General features: G+C 34.0%; 2 protein-coding genes across 21 annotated transcripts in view; both read left to right on the top strand.

Moving 5' to 3' along the window:
- The window catches only part of LOC138122811 (receptor-type tyrosine-protein phosphatase U-like), a 47182-nt gene that overhangs the window by 9383 nt on the left and 14741 nt on the right, over nucleotides 1-23058 (top strand). For 2 of the 18 annotated variants that reach the window (XM_069037142.1, XM_069037143.1), the window contains exons 1-9: nucleotides 20966-21258; nucleotides 21308-21512; nucleotides 21593-21774; nucleotides 21836-21971; nucleotides 22023-22121; nucleotides 22177-22338; nucleotides 22392-22523; nucleotides 22671-22789; nucleotides 22839-23028. In XM_069037142.1, coding sequence (XP_068893243.1) covers nucleotides 21145-21258; nucleotides 21308-21512; nucleotides 21593-21774; nucleotides 21836-21971; nucleotides 22023-22121; nucleotides 22177-22338; nucleotides 22392-22523; nucleotides 22671-22789; nucleotides 22839-23028 — 1339 coding nt within the window. In that variant the 5' untranslated portion in view covers nucleotides 20966-21144. Of the gene's footprint in view, nucleotides 1-6796; nucleotides 7053-7196; nucleotides 7308-7365; nucleotides 7662-11762; nucleotides 11968-12013; nucleotides 12219-12279; nucleotides 12419-12469; nucleotides 12569-12623; nucleotides 12786-12838; nucleotides 12971-13022; nucleotides 13160-13219; nucleotides 13410-13466; nucleotides 13535-13585; nucleotides 13803-13849; nucleotides 13969-14017; nucleotides 14208-14259; nucleotides 14805-14856; nucleotides 14927-14986; nucleotides 15269-15319; nucleotides 15944-15984; nucleotides 16124-16216; nucleotides 16298-16349; nucleotides 16485-16533; nucleotides 16675-16722; nucleotides 16854-16901; nucleotides 17228-17284; nucleotides 17611-17661; nucleotides 17799-18031; nucleotides 18168-18364; nucleotides 18704-20965; nucleotides 21259-21307; nucleotides 21513-21592; nucleotides 21775-21835; nucleotides 21972-22011; nucleotides 22122-22176; nucleotides 22524-22575; nucleotides 22790-22838; nucleotides 23029-23058 lie in introns of those variants that run through there. The other 16 variants (XM_069037153.1, XM_069037154.1, XM_069037158.1 and 13 more) reach the window with 15 other exon arrangements.
- Nucleotides 1092-6049, top strand: LOC138122817 (receptor-type tyrosine-protein phosphatase mu-like). 3 transcript variants are annotated; one of them, XM_069037166.1, is made up of 17 exons: nucleotides 1092-1294; nucleotides 1339-1457; nucleotides 1507-1696; nucleotides 1749-2299; nucleotides 2352-2421; nucleotides 2568-2764; nucleotides 2816-3439; nucleotides 3494-3619; nucleotides 3713-3793; nucleotides 3846-3980; nucleotides 4030-4170; nucleotides 4219-4349; nucleotides 4398-4723; nucleotides 4781-5121; nucleotides 5173-5309; nucleotides 5365-5500; nucleotides 5699-6049. In XM_069037166.1, the coding sequence occupies exons 1-17, from the start codon at nucleotides 1135-1137 to the stop codon at nucleotides 5768-5770; spliced, it is 3537 nt and encodes a 1178-aa protein (XP_068893267.1). In that variant the 5' UTR covers nucleotides 1092-1134; the 3' UTR covers nucleotides 5771-6049. The 3 variants fall into 3 exon arrangements, with proteins under 3 accessions (XP_068893267.1, XP_068893268.1, XP_068893269.1); XM_069037167.1 differs by lacking the exon at nucleotides 5699-6049 and adding an exon at nucleotides 5554-5692; XM_069037168.1 differs by having other exon boundaries at nucleotides 2352-2764.

Genomic DNA, 23058 nt, shown 5'->3' with positions numbered 1-23058 from the left:
TATACACCAAGGTAGAGAAGACATTTTTTTTAAGCCGAGGTAGTTTATTCCCGAGAAGCGAAGCTTCGAGGGGAATAAAGAAGCGAGGCTTAAAATTGTCTCTTCTCTACCGTGGTGTATACAGGGCAAGTCACATAAAGCTTATTTCTGACATTTTTAGCCAAATTACATACCTACGTTGATTACTGAATTAAATCACATTATAAATGGGATCAAGTAGTCAGCGTCATTAGTATTTTTGGTTGCGTACAAAATAAATTCGGAAATAACCCTTATGTGACTTGCCCTGTATATTATTTTTTTCACTACTAGATACGTTAAAACCCTTTCTAATAATAATTATTAATTAAATTATTTTGTCCGATGCGACGGTCCGAGTTCTCATTTTTCAACGGTCGCTATGAAAATTGAAAATCGTCTGTCTACGTTAACCAATGAAATCAAAGAAAATCTTTCGTTGCTAGGTGACGGCTTATTAACTAGTAGGAGAGAAATTCTATCGTGTGTTCCACAAAAAACTCACTCGCAGCAAGCCATGACAAAAGTGAAGTATGTCTTAGTACCAGATGTGAAATGAACTACTAAAGTAAATTTATAGGTTATCTGTCACAACTCACAATATGATGAAAATTTGTAAGAAACAAATGAACTGCTTCCAATGATCCTAAAATCGACATGACCAGTCTATCTATCTCTATAGTCATGGCTTACTGCGAGTGAGTTTTTATTGGAACACACGATACTTCTGGGTTCAGTTCGAGAGTCAATAATGACGCCTTCTAAGACTAGTAGTGAAAAAATAAATTTACCTACGCTACGTGATGAACTGATAAAACATATAGGACCTAAGTGCAAAAACCACACAGACTACGTAATACCACTGACTTTAGACAGTTAGTGATAGATAATTCTCTCAAACTGGAAACACTAAATCTATCCAAAACCAATATATTTTTTAAAATTTATTTATTTGTTGTCGATACACGAAAAAGGAAAGATTTTTAGACAGAGTTATGTTTGAAAGATTTCTACGTTTACTATGATAAAATGCTGTCTTATCGCTAACCTACACTCCTTCATTTATCAGTGTCGCGGTATCCGCGTCAATTAAAGAACGTTACAATCTTCGTAACCATGCAATTCGAAATTAGTAGAAGATATGTGTTCTTTTTAATTCTTGTTATTAATGTCCTTTATTCGAGCTGCCAAAGTAATTTCTTTATAGTTCACAACATTGAAAAAAATGAGTACTACTTAACAACACTTAATAGAACCATACGGACAACTGAAGGAGGCAAGTGCAACATCAATTTCAATGGCATTATTTTTTTTATGCAGTTCCAGGTGCAATACGACAACTTACAATAAAGGACATACGAGATTCGAGTCTCCGTCTAAAATGGAAATCACCGGAAAATTTCAACGGTCAATTTGTAAAATATGTTGTTACATATCAGGTACTCATCAAAAAAGTCGGTATTATTAATTGCCAATCATTTATTTCAGCTTGTGTCGTATAAAAGCTGTAAAACTTCAAATGGTAAAACCTTTCCCATAAAGCAACTAAACGCGGAAGAGACTGATGCCACAGTATATGGTTTAGTTCCGTATGCAGAATATTCATTTTCGGTCTCAGCTTGGAACCGAAACATTGGAGGACCTCCAGTGAATGTAACTCAAGACACATTAGCGTCGGGTCGATACAGTTAACGATTTTTAAACAATTCAATAAATGCACTGTTTTACAGATACAATATCTGAAGATGAAATTCCTGAATTAAAATGGAAAATCGGGGCTCGTTCTGTAAAACTGCATTATTCTTCAATGGCCTGTAGCATTATGAGAGGTCCTTTACAAATTAGAATCAAAAAGAGCTGTTCCAATGAATGGTGTAACAATTCTGTTGAGCAAGAGACAGAATGCGATTTTGAAAACACATCCTGTTTCGTTTTTGTTATTCCTTATTCGGACTATACTTTCCATATTAAATTTTGTCGAAACAGCACTTGTGCAACAACTGTGAGATCAAAACCGTTTCAAACCTTGTCAGAACCTCCATATCGCGTAAGAGAACTAACGATTTTTTCAAAAAATGAAAATTCCATATCAATTCGATGGATGCCACCGTATCCTCCGACGGGGAAGTTGGACCTTTATAAAGTTACTTATGAAGAAGTAGATAATAATAATTATAAAGGAGAAATGGAAACTTTAAGAGATTTACCTTGCGCACTTTGGCCAGAATATCAATGCCTTACACTAAGTCAGTTGGAAAAAATGAAGAAATATGTTATAAAAGTGAGATTTCTACTACGAATAAATTAGCTAGAATAAAAAATTGCGGTTCTAGGTTCAAGCTAAAAATGAACATCCAAGTAGTTTTGGTCTGACAGCACTAGTTCTGGGAACCCCTGAAATCGGTGCAGTATATAATATTTTATTAGATAGTACTTGTGCTTAGATTGTACTTAGTGAAAAATTAACATTGTGTTAATTAATAAGGAAACTTCTAGTCACTAACTCTTTATACAGTTTAAAGCAAATTTTATTTCACTCTCAATTCTAGAACCCTCGAAAGAGCCAAATAACCTTACCATCCATTGGAATCTTCAAAACGACCTCGAACTAACATGGGATCATCCTACTGAAACCAGTGGACTAATCACGTTTTTTAATATCTCAGTTCTTTTCCCTAAATCTGTAAAAAATTATCTTTATGACAGTTTTCCGGTTACTAATTACAAACCTTTCTACCAATATAAAGTAAGTAAGATCGTTTCGTTATCCGCCTTGCTTTTCTTGAATGTTTTACAGATAGAAGAAAAACGTTTATTAAAATCGGCTTCAGTCAGGATTAGAATTAGAGCATTTAATGGTTACAATGGCACAGAATTAGTTAAGGGTGACACTAGCCCTCCTGCTCTTCCTTTGTTCACCACCGAACCAAAAATTTCCACTTCAAATGATACAATAACGATAGAGATCTCGCCAATCAAAAGTACCAATAGAGACGATACAAATAAATATGAATTATTTTTATTTTTATTGGATAAAAACTTCAACAACCATGACAACGTAAAATCGTTAACACGATTACAAGAGAACCACCACGTAAACTTATCCAAATTCAAGATTTTATACCAATGTCAACTAAAAAGTCCTGTGCACTTTAAAATTGGTCAAGATAATTATACGATAAATGATTGTAATAGGAGCTCGAATTCATCTTTAAAACAAGCAACCACTTACAACGTCACAATCTTATTAACCAACACTTTTATGAATAAAACCAGCTACAAGCTGTATTCTTATCATGTTCATACTTTGGGCGAACCTATCGACAGCGACGTATCAAAATATTTAAGCCTACTGGGTCTATTGTCCTTGTTACTTATTATTCCCATCGCTATTGGATTTAGAAAACTTCTAGCAAAATCCGTAAGTAACCAATTCCTTAATTTCACCAAAATTGTCTGCAGTTCGTTGTTGTAGAAGTCAACCAATAGGAAAGATTACGAACAAAAAACTGAAACTTATTCGAAACCCGTCAAAATAACTAAATATCCCGATTACGTTAAAAATTCCCTCAAAAATGGTGAACTTGTACGTCAACATAAGGTAAAAATTTAATCTGGTTAAAAAGTAATTTACATACAGAAACCTTGTCTCTATAATGCTGTTGGAGAGCACTTAGATTTATTACTTTTTTAGGAAATTCTCAATACAATTAAGATTTACGAAACCATAATCGACGATATTACGATAGACTACTTGGACACAGAATATATCGACGTAAGAAATTGTTTATAGAGTCATCTGAACGTTTTTTCATTCTCATGCACAGGGTCAACAAGTGACAAAATCCCATCTGGCTGCCAAGGTACCGGAATCAGATAAATTTGCTTTATTCTGGAAACTGATCTGGAAAGAAAATATCAAGTACATCATTCTTCTGGATAACCGTTTTGAAGACGATCAGGTGATTGTCCACCCTGCTAAGTTAAATTCTTCACGCTTAACATTTATAGGAAACAGCTGAGAACTACTGGCACGTAGAAGACGAAGACTTACGACATCACAGACTTTCCCTCACCTTCAAATCTTGCGATATTTTCTCCGATTACGAATGCCGAAAGTTCATTCTTACCTTCAAGAAGACATCGCGACATGTGGGTCTATCCTGATTTTAAACGTAAAATTGTACACTCTTGTTTCAGATCGTCTTGTACCGGTACTGTTCGTGGTGGAACACCTCTACTCCTCTTTCTTCGTTACCTTTGATCCCCTTCTTCCAAACGACATCAAAAGTTCCTTTGAATTCCAAATCACCCATTTTGTTCCAGTGCAGGTAAGTTTGATCAAAATAAAAATCTTTCACTTGTCGATGTTTTTACAGCACGGGTGTGGAAGGAACTGGTTTCGCTCTGCTGTGCGACATTTCTTTAAGAACTGCCAATCGAGATGGTACTGTCGATATTTTCAGAACTAGTCATAGATTGGCCAAATGTGACCCAAATCTGATCAACAACATCAACTACTACCTGTTAGCTCATTTCGTTATTTTTGAAAATTGTCTTAAAATTGACACCAAATTGAAATGTGATCCGTTTCGGGGAGGTACATTCATACCGTTCAGTGAACAACAAATCCGCAAGAACTTCAAATATGTCCAAGAAACGCAATGGCTTGATACTATAAAGTACGAAACAGGCAACAAATCTGGTAACACCATCATTCCAAAATTTCGAATCATAAAATTTTATTTATCGTATGTTTTAGTTCGCAAAGAGCAAAGTTTAATTGCGCCTTACAGTCTCGACTACGACGATGTATCTGCATGTTTCGGTGTAGTGACGATTGATGGTTTCAGATGTCCTGGAAAATTTACAACGATCAAAGAACCAACACCTGACGCGCTCTTCCAGTTCTGGAATTTTGTTGCAAATAAAAATATCTCCCTTGTAATATCGGTGAATAAAATACCTTCCAATCGAATGTGGCCCGACTGGAACATCTCACAAATTACACTTTCAAAAAAGATAAATCTCGTACACCGAGATTCCAAAATATTCGATTCTTACGACTGGATAACAGTACAGTTAACAATCGGTGACAAAACTGTAATGCGTTCCTATTCTATTAAATACGTTCTGATTAATTTCAATTTTCAGAAAATAATTGAAATAATCGTTATGAAAAACTGGTCCTCAGAGGCTACTCGTCCTGAAAACGTTCCGGATTTCGTCAAGTTTTGTAACGAAACGAACACAATTTTAAAAAAGTCGAATTCAGTTTTGGTGATGAGCCAGTGAGTAAATATGACTGACGCTATCGTAACGTTTTTGGAAATTGTATTTTTTCAGTAATGGCATCAAGGATTCAGGTCTGTACATGGCCATGCTGTATAATATCAAAACAATGGAAGTCGAAGGAGTATGTGACGTTCCCACTTCTGTGAGAATGGTTCGAAATCACAGTCCAGAATTTAGAATCACTGAAGTAAATATTTTTTAATAACTTAACTGTTAACCTACCACCCTAATACTCCTCAGGAGTATCAGATTTGACATTATCTTGGCACAAATAATATTAGTCAAGGTTGTTGAAGTAGGCTCGAAAATGATATGAGTGGTTTGTTAATTGAGAGTTATTTTCATTTTGTAAGAATTGTGAAAAGTGACTGTTACGTTCTTTCAGGGAGACTTCACTTTCTTGTTCGAAGCAACGGAAAATTATTTAAAGGAGGCTCAACTATACGAAGTAATTTAGACAAAATTTTCTGCCTCCCATGTGCGTAAATAAACACTACTTAATAACTTCTAATTTTGAACTATATAGAATATAATACCGAGCGATCATTTAAAAAATTAATCGAGTTTGCTTTGGAGCCTATGCTATAGCATGGGTTGCCATAGGTAACACGGCGACTCGATTTATTTTTTAATTGATCGCACCGTATAAATATGTATCATTAGAAAAAAAGTCATGTTGGTATTTGTTCCCAAATAATTTAAAAAATAAATAAATCCCAAGATATTATACCTTGCATTTTCTCTTTTCTTAGATTATAAATAAAAAACAAATTCTACTGGTAATCCTTTAGAATAACAGTCAAAGACAATAAAATATAAACAACCATAATTTTTTTATTGCCGTGTATAATCTGAGCAGGATTTCTTTGACTCATTTTAGTTTATTTTCAATTAGTCACATTCGGTTTAATCGACCAATCCCTAAATTATTTTCGATAAACCTTCGTTTGGAAAATCTTTTGCGCCAAAAGTATACAATATAAAAAAAAATGTATTTTAAGTGAATTGAATTTTGAAAACTACAAAAAAAATATAAACCTAATTTTGAGTGTTATAATTGTTCAGCTTTGGCTACAATATTACTGAAAAAAAACAGACATCTTTGTTTTATTTTACAACTGTGGGTTCCATAAATATTTTTATATCTGTGATTGGGCAACTACAGGAAAAGGTAAACAAATAATTTACGTGATAAAATATGTAGGATCTAAGTGCAAAAACCACACACACACAGTAATAACACTTACTTTAGACAGTTAGTAATAATTCTCACAAACCGGAAAAACTAAATCTATCCAAAACCAATAATTAATTTTTTTTTATTTATTATTTATTTATTATATTTGTTGTCGATACACAAAAAAGGGAAGAAGTTATGTTTGTGAAATTTCTATGTTTACTATGATAAAATGCTGTCTTATCACAAACCTACACTCCTTCATTTAACCAAGCCGCTGATATCATAAATAAATAGTTTATAATACATATTACGGTTTTATCAGTTTCGCGGTATCTGCGTCAGTTAAAAAACGTTAGAATCTTCCTAAGGATGCAATTCGAAATTAGTAGAAGATATGTGTTCTTTTTAATCCTAGTTATTAATTTACTTTATTCGAACTGCCAAAGTAGCTTTTTTATGGTTCACAATTTAAAAAAAAATGAGTATTACTGCATTACCAACAGCACTTATGCCTTAAGTTGGTTGGCTGATGGGAAAGGAACACAGGAATCTGACGCGGGTAAGTAACGATAGTTAAAATTAATGTGAACGGAAGTTTCTTCCAATGTGACAATGGTTACAACCTAAATATAAACTAAAAAAAATATACATAATACATATTTGCATTTTGGGATTTTGAAAATTAATAGTTAATTTATTTTAGTTTCACAATTTATTCCATATGCACCTTCGTTACGATTGGGCATTGAAGGTGAATCCAAGTGGACTTATATGACCGCAAATTATGAAACAATTCTGGATCGACGGTGGGAGAGTAACTGACTTTAACTTTTTCTTTTACTTCCATTAATATGTTAATTTTCAATATATAGCAATACCCATATACAAAACCATCAGAAATGAGACTGGTAGCACATTGCAGTTTATCACTGTGGAGAATAAATTAAAAAAAGAAATCCAAATTTCATTATCGATTCGTATTTCAAGAGAAGCCCACATTTTTCTTTGCGATGGAGACAAAATAGAAAAGTCAAATTGTTATTGGTTCCTACTGATGGCATTTGGAGGAAGTAAAACAGAACTACGAAAGTGTGCACGGGGAACCATACCTGTTCGTAACCATATACAAATACAGAAATCTTGTGAAATGCCGATCCAGACAATAAAGGTATCCGCAAGAAAATTATTTTTCTACTTCGGTGTCACAATGAGCATTTTGTGACACCGAAAACAGTTTTACAAAAATTAATTTTATAGCATCGTTTCTAGTGATTATTGAATTTGGGGTTGGTATTGAAAGTAAATTTTAGTGTTAAATGTGATGTCATTCGAACCTGAATGCATGTTTTGGATCAAAATAAACTATTAAGGGGGTAGATTGTTATGTTATTATAACAACATCTAGGAGACCATTTAAAATTTAATTTTCAATGAAATGACATTGCTTCGTCAATACCAACCCAATTCCATTAAAATAAAAGTCACTAGATAATAATTTTGTATTTAAAATAGTACAGGGTGAGCAACAATAACTGTTTCAGTTGGCAATAACAAATTTTACATGAAATTGTCAAGACTGTGAATTGTATCTATTTCGGTTTGTTTTATTGACATTATTGACAGCTGGCATACTTTTCAAATTTAAACGTCTTAGTTTGTCCAATCTTTTATTAATAAAATGGTTTTCTCGTTGGAACATGACATAAAAATCACCAAAAGTCACCAGAATTTATTGCCAACTCAATCAGTAATTGTTGCTCACACGGTATAATATACTATTTTAAGGTCCATTCAAAAATCAAAAAACCACCACCTGTTGCTTTAGGTTGGTAAAATTTAAAAAACCCTAGGTAGATATTTTTTCATACTATGTTGGTAACTATAAATTATGACATTTGTTTGATTCAAAATAAAGTTCAATTGCTTTGAATTTCGTTCATATTGTTTTATTAGCAGTACGTTTCATTTATTTATTGATTCTTATTATGTTTACTTAAACATGCCCAGAAAAACAAGACACTTAATAAACATTTAACCTCAAAATTACAAGTCTCACCAAATTTTACACTAGACAGCGTTGCCGATAGTAATTATCGAGGAAAATGCGACGTTGGTGGTTTTTTGATTTTTGAATGGACTTTATCTATTTTGCTTTACTAATCCCTGAAATTTCGGCTGCTCAAGCGTTCATATTAGACTAGAGACTTTCGCGTGGGTTGGTAATAGACATTTTTCACAAAAATGTAAGGTTATATATACCTACTTTCATTCGTTACCTTGACGCCTGACGTCAAACGGCTGATGTCACCAATATAACAAAAGCTAAAAGATACCAAAAACAGTTTAATAATATGCTTCATTTTTAAACTGTTTTCGGTATAATAATGAGCCTATTTGTAACTCAAAGTAGATAATATGTAGTATATTACATACCGAGGAGGAAAGTGTTCCATTCCTGTCGAGAGAACAATAGTTTACCGAGAGGCTTGCCCTCGAGGTGAACTAGTTCTCGAGACACAGGAATGGACTTTCGTCAAGGTTTGTATACTATTTTATCTAATCCCGTGGGATAAATGACACTTATCCCACTCATTTAAGTGGAATAAAGAACTTCATTACTGGACGTATTTCATTACTCCACTCAGTGGGATAAGTGAGCTTCATTACCCCACTCAGTGGGATAAGTAAGTTATTATTCCACTGAGTAGTGTAATGAAACTGGCGGAAATAAATAAGATTTACCTTTTTTTTTAAATTCGTGTGTTTACAGATGAACTCGGGCTAACGCCCTCGTCATCTGCAATCTTCACACTCGAATCCTGTAATATTGCTTTTATCCCACTAATTGTGTAAATAACTATTATTCACAATCAATCATTTAATAAAACCTCCGTTTATTTTGGCAAAATATTAAAACTTAGTAGGCGTGCACGATTGAGATTGTATTAAATTTTAGTTCACAAAAGTCAAACCAAATTGACATTTGCTCACATTTTTTAACAAACAAAAAGTGCGATAGTAAAATAGAGTATACCCTCCCCAGAATTGCGGGAATCCGCACACAAATTAACACTCAATCTCTTACCTGATATCTTACGATGTCAGAAAAACGTAGAGAGATTTTCGCGATTGGTGCTACAGTAGCGCCCACACAGGTCAGTTATGGATTTCATTACTGACCGCTTCCGACTCATTAGGTCGAACTCGTTCCTTTAGAACACTGCTCACTGCGTTCGTCGTATTCTAAACCCTCTCGTTCGACAATAGACTGTCTTGTGCAACTCGTATATACAGGGTGTTTGAAAATGACTAGTACAAAAAAAACTGGTAATTGGTGATGGTGAGTTGAAGTCATCGGCAAAAAAAAATCTAATAAAAATACTCCAGTTTTCGAGATAAAAATTACTAAAAATTGGGTTAAAATAGTTAGTGCGCCACTGAGTTAAGGTATTTTAAAAAGACACTTCACGTTGTTTAGCAATAATGAAATAAAAAATTTGATGTTCTTAAACTGTCAGAAGCTGTCACAACTCGGTACATTATTATTACCAAAATGAACGCCGCTTACACAAATAATGAGTTGACGGACATGGTGTTATTTTATGGAAGAGCTTCAGGAAACGCTCATGAAGCCCAACGTTTGTACCAGGAGGCATTTCCCGAAAGAGGATTGCCGGACCACCGCACACTTAGTGCCAGTGTCCAGCGTCTTCGAGAAATCGGCGAATTTTGCCGTACAATTACTGACTGCGGTCGTAAGAGAATTCGACGTAATTTAGATGCTGAGCCGGAAATACTTAACCTGGTTGAAGAAAATCCGGGTAGTAACATTAGAAGATTGGCCTACCGTGTGGGAGTTTCACCGTATACAGTTTGGCGAACACTTAAAGAACAGGGTCTTCATCATATCCATATCCGACTCGTGCAGGGATTGCAGGGAAACTTGAAGATCTACCCAAAAGGGTTAGATTTTGTGAGTGGCTGCTAGAAAAAAAAATGAAGAGGAACCTCAGTTTATTGAAAGGCTACTGACGACCGATGAAGCAACCTTTGCTAGGGATGGTATTTTCAATGCTCGCAATACTCATATCTGGTCCAATGAGAACCCACATGCTATTCGGGAAAGACACTTTCAAAACCGATTTAGTGTCAACGTGTGGGGAGGAATAATTGGGAACAAATTGATAAAACCCTACATCTTAGCCCCTCGTTTAAATGCAGTCTCCTATTTAGATTTTTTGAATAACCACATAGCAATTTTGTTAGAAGATGTACCTTTGCTTACGAGACAAAATATGTGGTACCTTCATGACGGAGCACCTGCTCATTTCGCTCGTGAGGTAAGAACGTGGTTAGACCAGAATTTTCCAGAGAAGTGGATAGGAAGAAATGGGCCAGTCTTGTGCCCCTCTCGGTCTCCGGACCTTAATCCCTGTGAATTCTTTTTGTGGGGCCACATGAAGCAACTTGTTTATGCTACACCTGTTAACATTATCGAAGAGCTGAGAAATAGAATCGAAGATGTTGCAGCGGAAATTAGAGGGAACACTGAGATGATTATGAGAACTCAACAGTCACTGATTCGACGCGCTTATGCGTGTGTTTTACGTCTTTTCAAATTAACTATTGTTTAATTTTCTTTGTGTTCGTGTTTCAATATTTTTGGATTTTATTTTTTTTTGTTTGAATGTAAGAGTAAATACATACAAAGGAGCCTTCCCTAATATTATAAATATCTACTTTTCTTTAAGGGATTTATAACAACGAATTCACCAGGCCAATTTAAGCCATTGCTAACGTAAGCTCGGATGAGCCATCAGTAGACGCATTCTGACTGTGTCGACATTTCGTCACGCACCGCTCTAGTTTTTCTGTACACTTACCTTTATAAATTATGTTCGAGTATAATTTCGGGGATAAATCTGAGCTTTCATCTTTTTTTGTCAATCTTAACATGACAGATATGTCGATTATCAATCTGTGGTTGCCAAGATCTTGCAAAAAAATATTTATTTTTCATATTGTTGCATAGTCCTTCATTATCACGCTTGGTTACCAAGGTTTAAAAAATATTGCCCCGCCTGAGGCGTAGAATATGCAGGGATAGGGTTACTTTTTTCCCTTTTATTTAAAAAAAAATAAAAATGGGTTTCTTGGATTTATTAGGGCTTCCAGATGCCACAGTTTTTTTTTTTGTACTAGCAATTTTCAAAAACCCTGTATATAACAATATATTATTATGTAACAGCTTAGTGCACTACATTTTCAGTATGACAACAGTGACAGTCCGTACTTAACTAATAAGGAATGGCGTCATTTCCAACTGTCGAAAAAAAATAATAGACTGTCTTTCAGACGACTAAATAATAAAGACGCTATAATACAATATGATGATAGTGAAGAAGTGTACAAGATAACTCATATGATGATTCACAGCAAAGATACCATCACAGGTGTGTGGAAAATTCACAGGGGTAAGTAAAAATGAACACAAATTGATAAACTGCAACACAGAAGTAGTTAACGACAAGTTTAATATTTAGTACCATATTTATATACCAATCATAATACAAAACAAAAAACTACAGTAGTCATACAACCGAAAAATGGAGTTGTCTGTTTGTCACTGTTCGTAAAAATGTGTGCCAATTGCAATCTAACATTAACATTAAGTGAAGAGAGTAACGAAAGTAATATTTTAAAAGAAGAAACATACTCATCTCAGGTAAGTAACAACAACCAGTTTAATTACGATATTTAAGTGTTGTAACAATTTCTTCCATAAGGAAAATTGGAGAGAAATTAACCTGTTTGTGGATAATGTGCAGGACAAATCAGCGGTTCTCTTAATTTCTACAATAGCTAATAACCAAAGGGATTTATTTTGGAATATCGATCCAATTATTAGGGAATGTCATAATACTGGTAAAATAACTAATAAATCATTTCGAAAAATAAAAACCAGTTTCTTTTCAGAGTATCGCATGATCAAATCGACACAAAAATTAAAATGTCAACTAATTTCTAACCAAGACGCCGACGTTATTTCATTAGAGGATGGTGCGAAACCGACCGGTGAGGCGCACAATTTATAATAACGTAATATCAATCGAATTTTCTGTCTCCACAGTTTTAGAAAATAACTGCGCTGACGACGCTGTCACCAGACATTGCATTCCTTGTCCATTATTTCTAAATCAAACATGTGGTCAGCTCAAAGTTTGCGAAAAAGATGGAACACAACTCAAATGTTCGTGTTCAGCCGGATGGAAATATCCAATTTGTGACTCCAGTGGAAGTGTTAAATATGATCTATCGACTTACGTTAAATTATTTTGTTTTTAGATTGTGATTCAGGATTTTATGGCATGAATTGTAAGAAAAGGTGCGGACATTGTTCCAAACACTCCTGTGATTTCGTCAACGGAAAATGTGATCGGTGTTCTGATAACTACGTTGGTGCTAAATGTGACATACGTACGTCCACCACTTTATTTTAAATATCGCATCTAAATTTCTTCCACTTCAGCACCGGGTCAAGTTTTCAGTGAACCTCCTGTTGTCAGCGATATTAAATACAGTGAAGCTAAAGTGAAAGTAGAAAATTTCGAATTGGCCAATAAGGAATACAAAGATGCACCTGATATTTATTACGTAGAGTACAGAGTCAGATGATGATTGTTTTCTTTGATTCTTACATTTTAAAAATTTTATTTGTTATTGTAGAAAGCTGAAGAAAATAGTGAATGGATGGCTTCTGACCAACGCAATCCTTTTAGTACGTCCGCAATTATAAAACTTCAACATTTAGAGCCGAATACGGACTACATTGTGAGGAGCGTTATTACCACAATTAATAATAAAACTTTTATCGATGAGAATTTACCCCACGCCGCGTTTACAACGAAATGTTACGGTACTATAGTAAAGTCATTTGTTAAATGTTTTACTAAATGTAAAGTTCTTTTTGAAGAGATCACGGACGACGATTTTACATCAAATCCGCACAATACCAGCATAAGAATAACGTTCAAGTCCAAGGTAAATGATGAAATGAAGATAAATGAAAACTAAATGTGCTTTATGTTAAAGATTTTGACACAATTTTGTAATTTCACCATCAGATTAATTGACACATCCCAGGCAAAAAAAACAGTTAATATGAAACAACAACAAAGTAGAATGATTTCATATCAATTAGAAAATGATACTTATTGTTTTAAAGACTTAAAACCTGGCACACCTTATAAAATTATTGTTCAAAGAAATAAAACAACACTTAATAGATCCATACGGACAACTGAAGGAGGCAAGTGCAACATCTTTTTCAATGACATTAATTTTTTTTTTATGCAGTTCCAGGTGAAATACGAGGTCTTACAATAACAGACATACGAGATTCCAGTGTTCGTTTAAAATGGCAATCACCTGAAAGTTTCAACGGTCAATTTGTGAAATATGTTGTTACATATCAGGTACTAATCAAAAAAGTCTGTATTATTAATTGACAATCATTTATTTCAGCTTGTGTCGCATAAAAGCTGTAAGACGTCAAATGATATTACCTTTCCCATAAAGCAACTAAGCGCGGAAGAGACTGATGTCACAGTATCTGGTTTGGTTCCCTATGCAAAATATTCATTTTCGGTGTCAGCTTGGAACCGAGAGGTTGGAGGACCTCCAGTGACCGTAATTCAAGACACATTTGCGTCAGGTTGATAGAGTTAACACTTTTTAAACTATTCAATAAATGCACTGTTTTACAGATACAATATCTGATACTGAAATTCCTAAATTCAACAGGAAAATCGAGGCTCATTCTGTAAAACTGTATTTTTCTTCGATAGACTGTAGCATTATTAGAGGTCCTTTACAAATTAAAATCAAAAAGAGGTGTTCCAATAAATGGTGTGTCAATTCTGTTGAACAAGAGACAGAATGCGATTTTGAAAACACATCCTGTTTAGTTCCTGTTATTCCTTATTCGGACTATACTTTCTATATTAAATTTTGTCGAAATAGCACTTGTGCAAAAACTGTGCAAGACTCGTTTCAAACCATGTCAGAACCCCCTAATGTGGTAAGAGATCTAAGGATTTTTTCAAAAAATAAAAACTCCATATCAATTCGTTGGATGCCACCGTATCCTCCAACGGGGAATTTGGACCTTTATAAAGTTACTTATAAAGAAGTAGATACTAATAATAAAGAAGAAATGGAAACTTTAAAAGATTTACCTTGCACACTTTGGCCAGAATATCAATGTTTTACGCTAAGTAAATTGGAAAAAAGAAAGTACTATTCTATAAAAGTGAGATTTCTACTACGAATAATGTAGCTATAATAAAAAATTGCGGTTCTAGGTGCAAGCTATAAATGAAAATCCAAATACTCTAGGTCAGATAACCACAGTTGGAGGAACAACTAAAATCGGTGCAGTGTACAATATTTTTTTAGATAGTACTTGTCTTTAGATATGCTTAGTGAAAAAATAACATTGTGTTAATCAATAAGGGAACTTCGAGTCACCAACTCTTTATAAAGTTTAAAGCAAATTTTATTTCACTCTCAATTTTAGAATCCTCGAAAGAGCCACATAACCTTACCATCCATTGGAATCTTCAAAACGACCTGGAGCTAACGTGGGGTCATCCTAATGAAACCAGTGGACTAATCACGTTTTTTAATATCTCAGTTATTTTCCAGAAGTCTGTAAAAAATAATCTATATGACAGTTTTCCTGTTACTCATTACAAGCCTTTCTACCAATATAAAGTAAGTAAGATCGTTTCGTTATTCGCCTTGCTTTTATTGAATGTTTTACAGATAGAAGAAAAACGTTTATTAAAATCGGTGCCATTTAGAATTAGAATTAGAGCATTTAATGGTTGCAATGGCACAGAATTAGCTAAGGATGACACGAGTCCTCCTGCTCGTCCTTTGTTCACCACTGATCCAATAATTTCCACTTCAAATGACACAATAACGATAGAGATCTCGCCAATCAAAAGTACCAACAGAAACGATACAAATAATTATGAATTATTTTTATTTTTATTGGATGAAAACTTCAACAACCATGACAACGTAAAATCGTTAACGCGATTACAAGAGAACCACCACGTAAACTTATCCAAATTCAAAATTTTATATCGATGTCAACTAAAAGGTCCTGTACACTTTAAAATTGGTCAAGATAATTATACGATAAATGATTGTACTAGGAGCTCGAATTCATCTTTAAAATAAGTAACCACTTACAACGTCACAATCTTATTAACCAACACTTTTATGAATAAAACCAGCTACAAGCTGTATTCTTATCATGTTCATACTTTGGGCGAACCTATCGACAGCGACGTATCAAAATATTTAAGCCTACTGGGTCTATTGTCCCTGTTACTTATTATTCCCATCGCTATTGTATTTAGAAAACTTCTAGCAAAATCCGTAAGTAACCAATTCCTTAATTTCACCAAAATTGTCTGCAGTTCGTTGTTGTAGAAGTCAACCAATAGGAAAGATTACGAACAAAAAACTGAAACTTATTCGAAACCCGTCAAAATAACTAAATATCCCGATTACGTTAAAAATTCCCTCAAAAATGGCGAACTTGTACGTCAACATAAGGTAAAAATTTAATCTGGTTAAAAACTAATTTACATACAGAAACCTTGTCTCTATAATGCTGTTGGAGAGCACTTAGATTTATTACTTTTTTAGGAAATTCTCAATACAATTAAGATTTACGAAACCATAATCGACGATATTACGATAGACTACTTGGACACAGAATATATCGACGTAAGAAATTGTTTATAGGGTCATCTGAACGTTTTTTCATTCTCATGCACAGGGTCAACAAGTGACAAAATCCCATCTGGCTGCCAAGGTACCCGAATCAGATAAATTTGCTTTATTCTGGAAACTGATCTGGAAAGAAAATATCAAGTACATCATTCTTCTGGATAACCGTTTTGAAGACGATCAGGTGATTGTCCACCCTGCTAAGTTAAATTCTTCACGCTTAACATTTATAGGAAACAGCTGAGAACTACTGGCACGTAAAAGACGAAGACTTACGACATCACAGACTTTCCCTCACCTTCAAATCTTGCGATATTTTCTCCGATTACGAATGCCGAAAGTTCATTCTTACCTTCAAGAAGACATCGCGACATGTGGGTCTATCCTGATTTTAAACGTAAAAATGTATGTTCTTTTTCCAGATCGTCTTGTACCGATACTGTTCGTGGTGGAACACCTCTACTCCTCTTTCTTCGTTACCTTTGATCCCCTTTTTCCAAACGACATCAAAAGTTCCTTTGAATTCCAAATCACCCATTTTATTCCAGTGCAGGTAAGTTTGATCAAAATAAAAATCTTTCACTTCTCGATGTTTTTACAGCACGGGTGTGGAAGGAACTGGTTTCGCTCTGCTGTGCGACATTTCTTTAAGAACTGCCAGTCGAGATGGTACTGTCGATATTTTCAGAACTAGTCATAGATTGGCCAAATGTGACCCAAATCTGATCAACAACATCAACTATTACCTGTTAGCTCATTTCGTTATTTTTGAAAATTGTTTTACAATTGACACCAAATTGAAATGTGATCCGTTTCGGGGAGGTACATTCATACCGTTCAGTGAACAACAAATCCGCAAGTACTTCAAATATGTCCAAGAAACGCAATGGCTTGATACTATAAAGTACGAAACAGGCAACAAATCTGGTAACACCATAATTCCAAAATTTCGAATCATAAAATTTTATTTATCGTATGTTTTAGTTCGCAAAGAGCAAAGTTTAATTGCGTCTTACAGTCTCGACTACGACGATGTATCTGCATGTTTCGGTGTAGTGACGATTGATGGAAAATTTACGACGATCAAAGAACCAAGACCTGACGCGCTCTTCCAGTTCTGGAACTTTGTTGCAAATAAAAATGTCTCCGTTGTAATATCGGTGAATAAAATACTTTCCAATCGAATGTGGCCCGACTGGAACATCTCACAAATTACACTTTCAAAAAAGATAAATCTCGTACACCGAGACTCCAAAATATTCGATTCTTACGACTGGATAACAGTACAGTTAACAATCGGTGACAAAACTGTAATCCGTTCCTATTCTATTAAATACGTTTTGATTAATTTCAATTTTCAGAAAATAATTGAAATAATCGTTATGAAAAACTGGTCCTCAGAGGCTACTCGTCCTGAAAACGTTCCGGATTTCGTCAAGTTTTGTAACGAAACGAACACAATTTTAAAAAAGTCGAATTTAGTTTTGGTGATGAGCCAGTGAGTAAATATCGGGTGTTTTTTAAAATTTCACTTCATAGTAGGCGTTGAAGAGTCGATTGTGAACGCACTATACGGGTTACGGATCACGGATCACCTGTTTAATCTTATGTTTTTACACGAGTGGTGCGTTCACAATCAACTCCTCAACGCCTACTACGAAGTGAAATTTAAAAAACATGCAATATGACTGACGCTATGGTAACGTTTTCCGCAATTGTATTTTTTTTCAGTAATGGCATCAAGGATTCCGGTCTTTACATCGCCATGCTGCATAACATTAAAAAAATGGAAGTCGAAGGAGTATGTGATGTTCCCACTTCTGTGAGAATGGTTCGAAATCACAGCCCAGAATATAGAATCACTGAAGTAATTATTTTTTAATTACTTAACTGTTAACCTACCACTCTATTACTCCTCAGGAGCATCAAATTTGACATTATCTTGCACAGACAATATTAGTCAAGGTTGTTGAAGTAGGCTCGAAAATGATATGAGTGGTTTGTTAATTAAGAGTTATTTCCATTTTGTAAGAATTGTGAAAAGTGACTGTTACATTCTTTCAGGGAGACTTCACTTTCTTGTTCGAAGCAACGGAAAATTATTTAAAGGAGGCTCAACTATACGAAGTAATTTAGACAAAATTTTCTGCCTCCTATTTGCGTAAATAAACACTACTTAATAACTTCTAATTTTGAACTATATATAATATAATACCTAGCAATCATTTAAAAAATAAATCGAGTTTGCTTTAGAGCCTATGCCATAGCATGGGTTGCCATAGGTAACACGCCGACTCGATTTATTTTTTAATTGATCGCACCGTATAAATATGTATCATTAGAAAAAAAGTCATGTTGGTATTTGTTTCCAAATAATTTAAAAAATAAATAAATCCCAAGATATTATACCTTGCATTTTCTCTTTTCTTAGATTATAAATAAAAAACAAATTCTACTGGTAATCCTTTAGAATAACACTCAAAGCCAATAAAGTATAAACAAGCATAATTTTTTTATTGCCGTGTATAATATGAACAGGATTTCTTTGACTCATTTTAGTTTATTTTCAATTAGTCACATTCGGTTTAATCAACCAATCCCTAAATTATTTTCGATAAACCTTCGTTTGGAAAATCTTTTGCGCCAAAAGTATACAATATAAAAAAAAATGTATTTTAAGTGAATTGAATTTTGAAAACTACAAAAAAAATATAAACCTAATTTTGAGTGTTATAATTGTTCAGCTTTGGCTACAATATTACTGAAAAAAAAAACAGACATCTTTGTTTTATTTTACAACTGTGGGTTCCATAAATATTTTTATATCTGTGATTGGGCAACTACAGGAAAAGGTAAACAAATAATTTACGTGATAAAATATGTAGGATCTAAGTGCAAAAACCACACACACAGTAATAACACTTACTTTAGACAGTTAGTAATAATTCTCACAAACCGGAAAAACTAAATCTACTTATCCAAAACCAATAATTAATTTTTTTGTTCGACACTGTCAGAATTTGAGAATTTTCTCCTGTGTGAACGGATTTTGATGAATTTGACAACTTGTCAAAACGAACCGTCAAGTTAATTTTAAAGATTTTCAGCCATTTGGAGCATTTGGGGGGGCTCGTAGAACAAAAAAAGTTGTATTCAACTCGTTCTTGTGTAATTTGCGCTTTTTTGGCACTCGTAGACCTTTAAAACTCTCGTTTCACTCGAGTTTTAAACTGGCCCACTCATACAAAAAAAAGCCCAAATTACACACGAACTCGTTAAATAAATAACTATTTTTTATTTATATTTGTTGTCGATACACAAAAAAGGGAAGAAGTTATGTTTGTGAGATTTCTATGTTTACTATGATAAAATGCTGTCTTATCACAAACCTACACTCCTTCATTTAACCAAAACTGTAAAATCCTCGCCGCTGATATCATAAATAAATAGTTTATAATAAGTATTACGGTTTTATCAGTTTCGGGGTATCTGCGTCAGTTAAAAAACGTTAGAATCTTCATAAGCATGCAATTCAAAATTGCTAAAAGATATGTGTTCTTTTTAATCCTAGTTATTAATGTACTTTATTCGAACTGTCAAAGTAGCTTTTTTATGGTTCACAATTTGAAAAAAAATGAGTATTACTGCATCACCAACAGCACTCATGCCTTAAGTTGGTTGGCTGATGACGAAGGAACACAGGAATCTGAAAGGAGTAAGTAACGACAGTCACAATTAATTCGAACGGAAGTTTTTTCCAATGTGACAATGGTTACAACCTGAATATTTACTAAAAATATATGTACTATACCGGATGTCCCACCTAAGATTTTCAGGTCTTGTATCTCTCTTATTTATGAACCGATTTTTGTAAAATTTGGAAGATAGATATTCTAGTGAATGAAGAATAAATTACTGGCAATAAAATGCCCGATTAATAAAAAATGTACATAATTTGAAAATATTTTCCTTTATTTAATCTACCCAAAACTAGTGTCCGATTGTTACTCGTTAGAAAACATGCGTCTATACAAAAATTTTAATCAAATTAACAGTTTCTACTTCAAGAAAAATAAATTATATTGTTAAAAATGTGCTAACATTTTTGAGATTTCAAGTCAACCCGTTTTGAAACAATTGAACAATTCTGCAAACAATTAAGTAAATTGACACGGTTTTTCCTTTTTTTTCTTGTAGTACGACTACCTTCGGGGGACGAATTTTTGCGGAAGCCATTGATTATTGTTGTTATACAGTTTAGTATAAATCTTAAACGATTTCATTCACAAATAAAGGGAGTTAAAATGGCGTTTTTAAGACTGGAGTAACGAAAGATTAACCTCCACCTTTTAAATTATTCTCTATCTGTTAAATTTCACAAAAATCGGTCCATAAATAATAGAGATATAAGACCTAAATTCTTAGGTGAGACACCTGTATAAAATCTCTCTCTTGGGATTTTGAAAATCATAACTACAGTTGTTAATTCATTTTAGAATCACAATTTATTCCACATGCACCTTTGTTCCGATTGGGTATTGAAGGTGAGTCCAAGTGGATTTATGTGGTCTCATATACTGGAACAATTTTGGATCGACGATGGGAGAGTAACTAACTTTAAGCTTTTGTTTCACTTCCATTAATATGTTTATTTTCAATATATAGCAATACCCACATACAAAACAGTTACAGAGAAGTATAGTCGATTGCAGTTTATCAATGTGGAAGAAAAATTACAACAAAATTTCCAAATATCATTATCGATTCGTATTTCAAGAGAAGCCCACATTTTTCTTTGCGATGGAGATAAAGTAGAAGAGTCAAATTGTTATTGGTTCCTACTGATGGGATTTCGGGGAAATAAAACAGAACTACGAAAATGTGCAGAGGGAACCATACCTGTTCTTAGCAATATAGCAGTACCTAAATCTTGCGAAACGCCGATCCAAACAATAATGGTATCCTCAGGAAAATTATATCTAATAGCATACTACACTACATTTTCAGCATAACAACAGTGACAGTCGGTACCTAACTAATAAGGAATGGCGCCATTTCGAACTGTCGAAAAAAGATAATAAACTGTCTTTCAAACGACTAAATAATAAAGACGCTATAATACAATATGATGATGGTGAAAAAGCCTACAGTATAACTCATATGATGATTCACAGTAAAAATTCAGTCACTGCTCTTTGGAAAATTCACAAAGGTAAGTAAAAAAATATAAAAATTAACACAGTATGATGAAACCCCAATACAGAAGTGGTTAACATAAAGTTTAATATTTAGTTCCATATTTGTATACCAACTATAGTACAAATCAAAAAACCACAGTAGAAATAAGTCCGAAAAATGGAGTTATCTGTCTGTCACTGTTCGTAAAAATGTGTTCCAATTGCAAGATAACATTAACACTAAGTGAAATAAATAATGAAACTAATATTTTAAAAGAGGAAACGTACTCATCTCAGGTAAGTAACAACCACTAGATTAATTAGGATATTTAAGTGTTGCAACAATTTATTCAATAAGGAAAAGTGGAAAGAAATTAAGCTGTTTGTGGATAACGTGCAGACCAATGCGACTCTCTTTATTTCTACCATAACCAATAACCAAAGGGATGTATTTTGGAATATCGATCCACATATTAGGGAATGTAATAATACTGGTAAAATAACTACTAATATATTTCAAAAAATCAAAATCAGTTTATTTTCAGAGCATCGCATGATCAAATCAACACAAAAATTAAAATGTCAACTTATTTCTAAGGAAGATCACGATGTTATTTCATTCGACGATGACGCAAAACCGACCGGTGAGATGAACAGTTTATAAAAACGAATTATCCATCGAATTTTCTGTCTTAACAGTTTTAAAAAATAACTGCGCTGACGACGCTGTCACCAGACATTGCATTCCTTGTCCATTATTTCTAAATCAAACATGTGGTCAGCTCAAAATTTGCGAAAAAGATGGAACACAAATCAAATGTTCATGTTCAGCCGGATGGAAATATCCCACTTGTGGCTCTAGTGGAAGTCTTAAATACGATTTATCGACTTACGTTAAATTATTTTGTCTTTAGGGTGTGATTCGGGATTTTATGGCATGAATTGTAAAAAAAGGTGCGGGCATTGTTCCGAACACTCCTGTGATTTCGTCAACGGAAAATGTGATCGGTGTTCTGATAACTACGTTGGTGCTAAATGTGACATACGTACGTCCACCACTTTATTTTAAATATCGCATCTAAATTTCTTCCACTTCAGCAACGGGTCAAGTTTTCAGTGAACCTCCTGTTGTCAGCGATATTAAATACAGTGAAGCTAAAGTGAAAGTAGAAAATTAATTTTTTTTTATGCAGTTCCAGGTGAAATACGAGGTCTTACAATAACAGACATACGAGATTCCAGTGTTCGTTTAAAATGGCAATCACCTGAAAGTTTCAACGGTCAATTTGTGAAATATGTTGTTACATATCAGGTACTAATCAAAAAAGTCTGTATAATTAATTGACAATCATTTATTTCAGCTTGTGTCGCATAAAAGCTGTAAGACGTCAAATGGTATTACCTTTCCCATAAAGCAACTAAGCGCGGAAGAGACTGATGTCACAGTATCTGGTTTGGTTCCCTATGCAAAATATTCATTTTCGGTGTCAGCTTGGAACCGAGAGGTTGGAGGACCTCCAGTGACCGTAATTCAAGACACATTTGCGTCAGGTTGATAGAGTTAACACTTTTTAAACTATT

The sequence above is a fragment of the Tenebrio molitor genome, chromosome 2, assembly GCF_963966145.1.
Source record: "Tenebrio molitor chromosome 2, icTenMoli1.1, whole genome shotgun sequence".
NCBI classification, from domain to species: domain Eukaryota; kingdom Metazoa; phylum Arthropoda; class Insecta; order Coleoptera; family Tenebrionidae; genus Tenebrio; species Tenebrio molitor.
The sequence above is the reverse complement of the archived record's forward strand: the minus strand, read 5'-3'. Positions and strand labels throughout refer to the sequence as shown.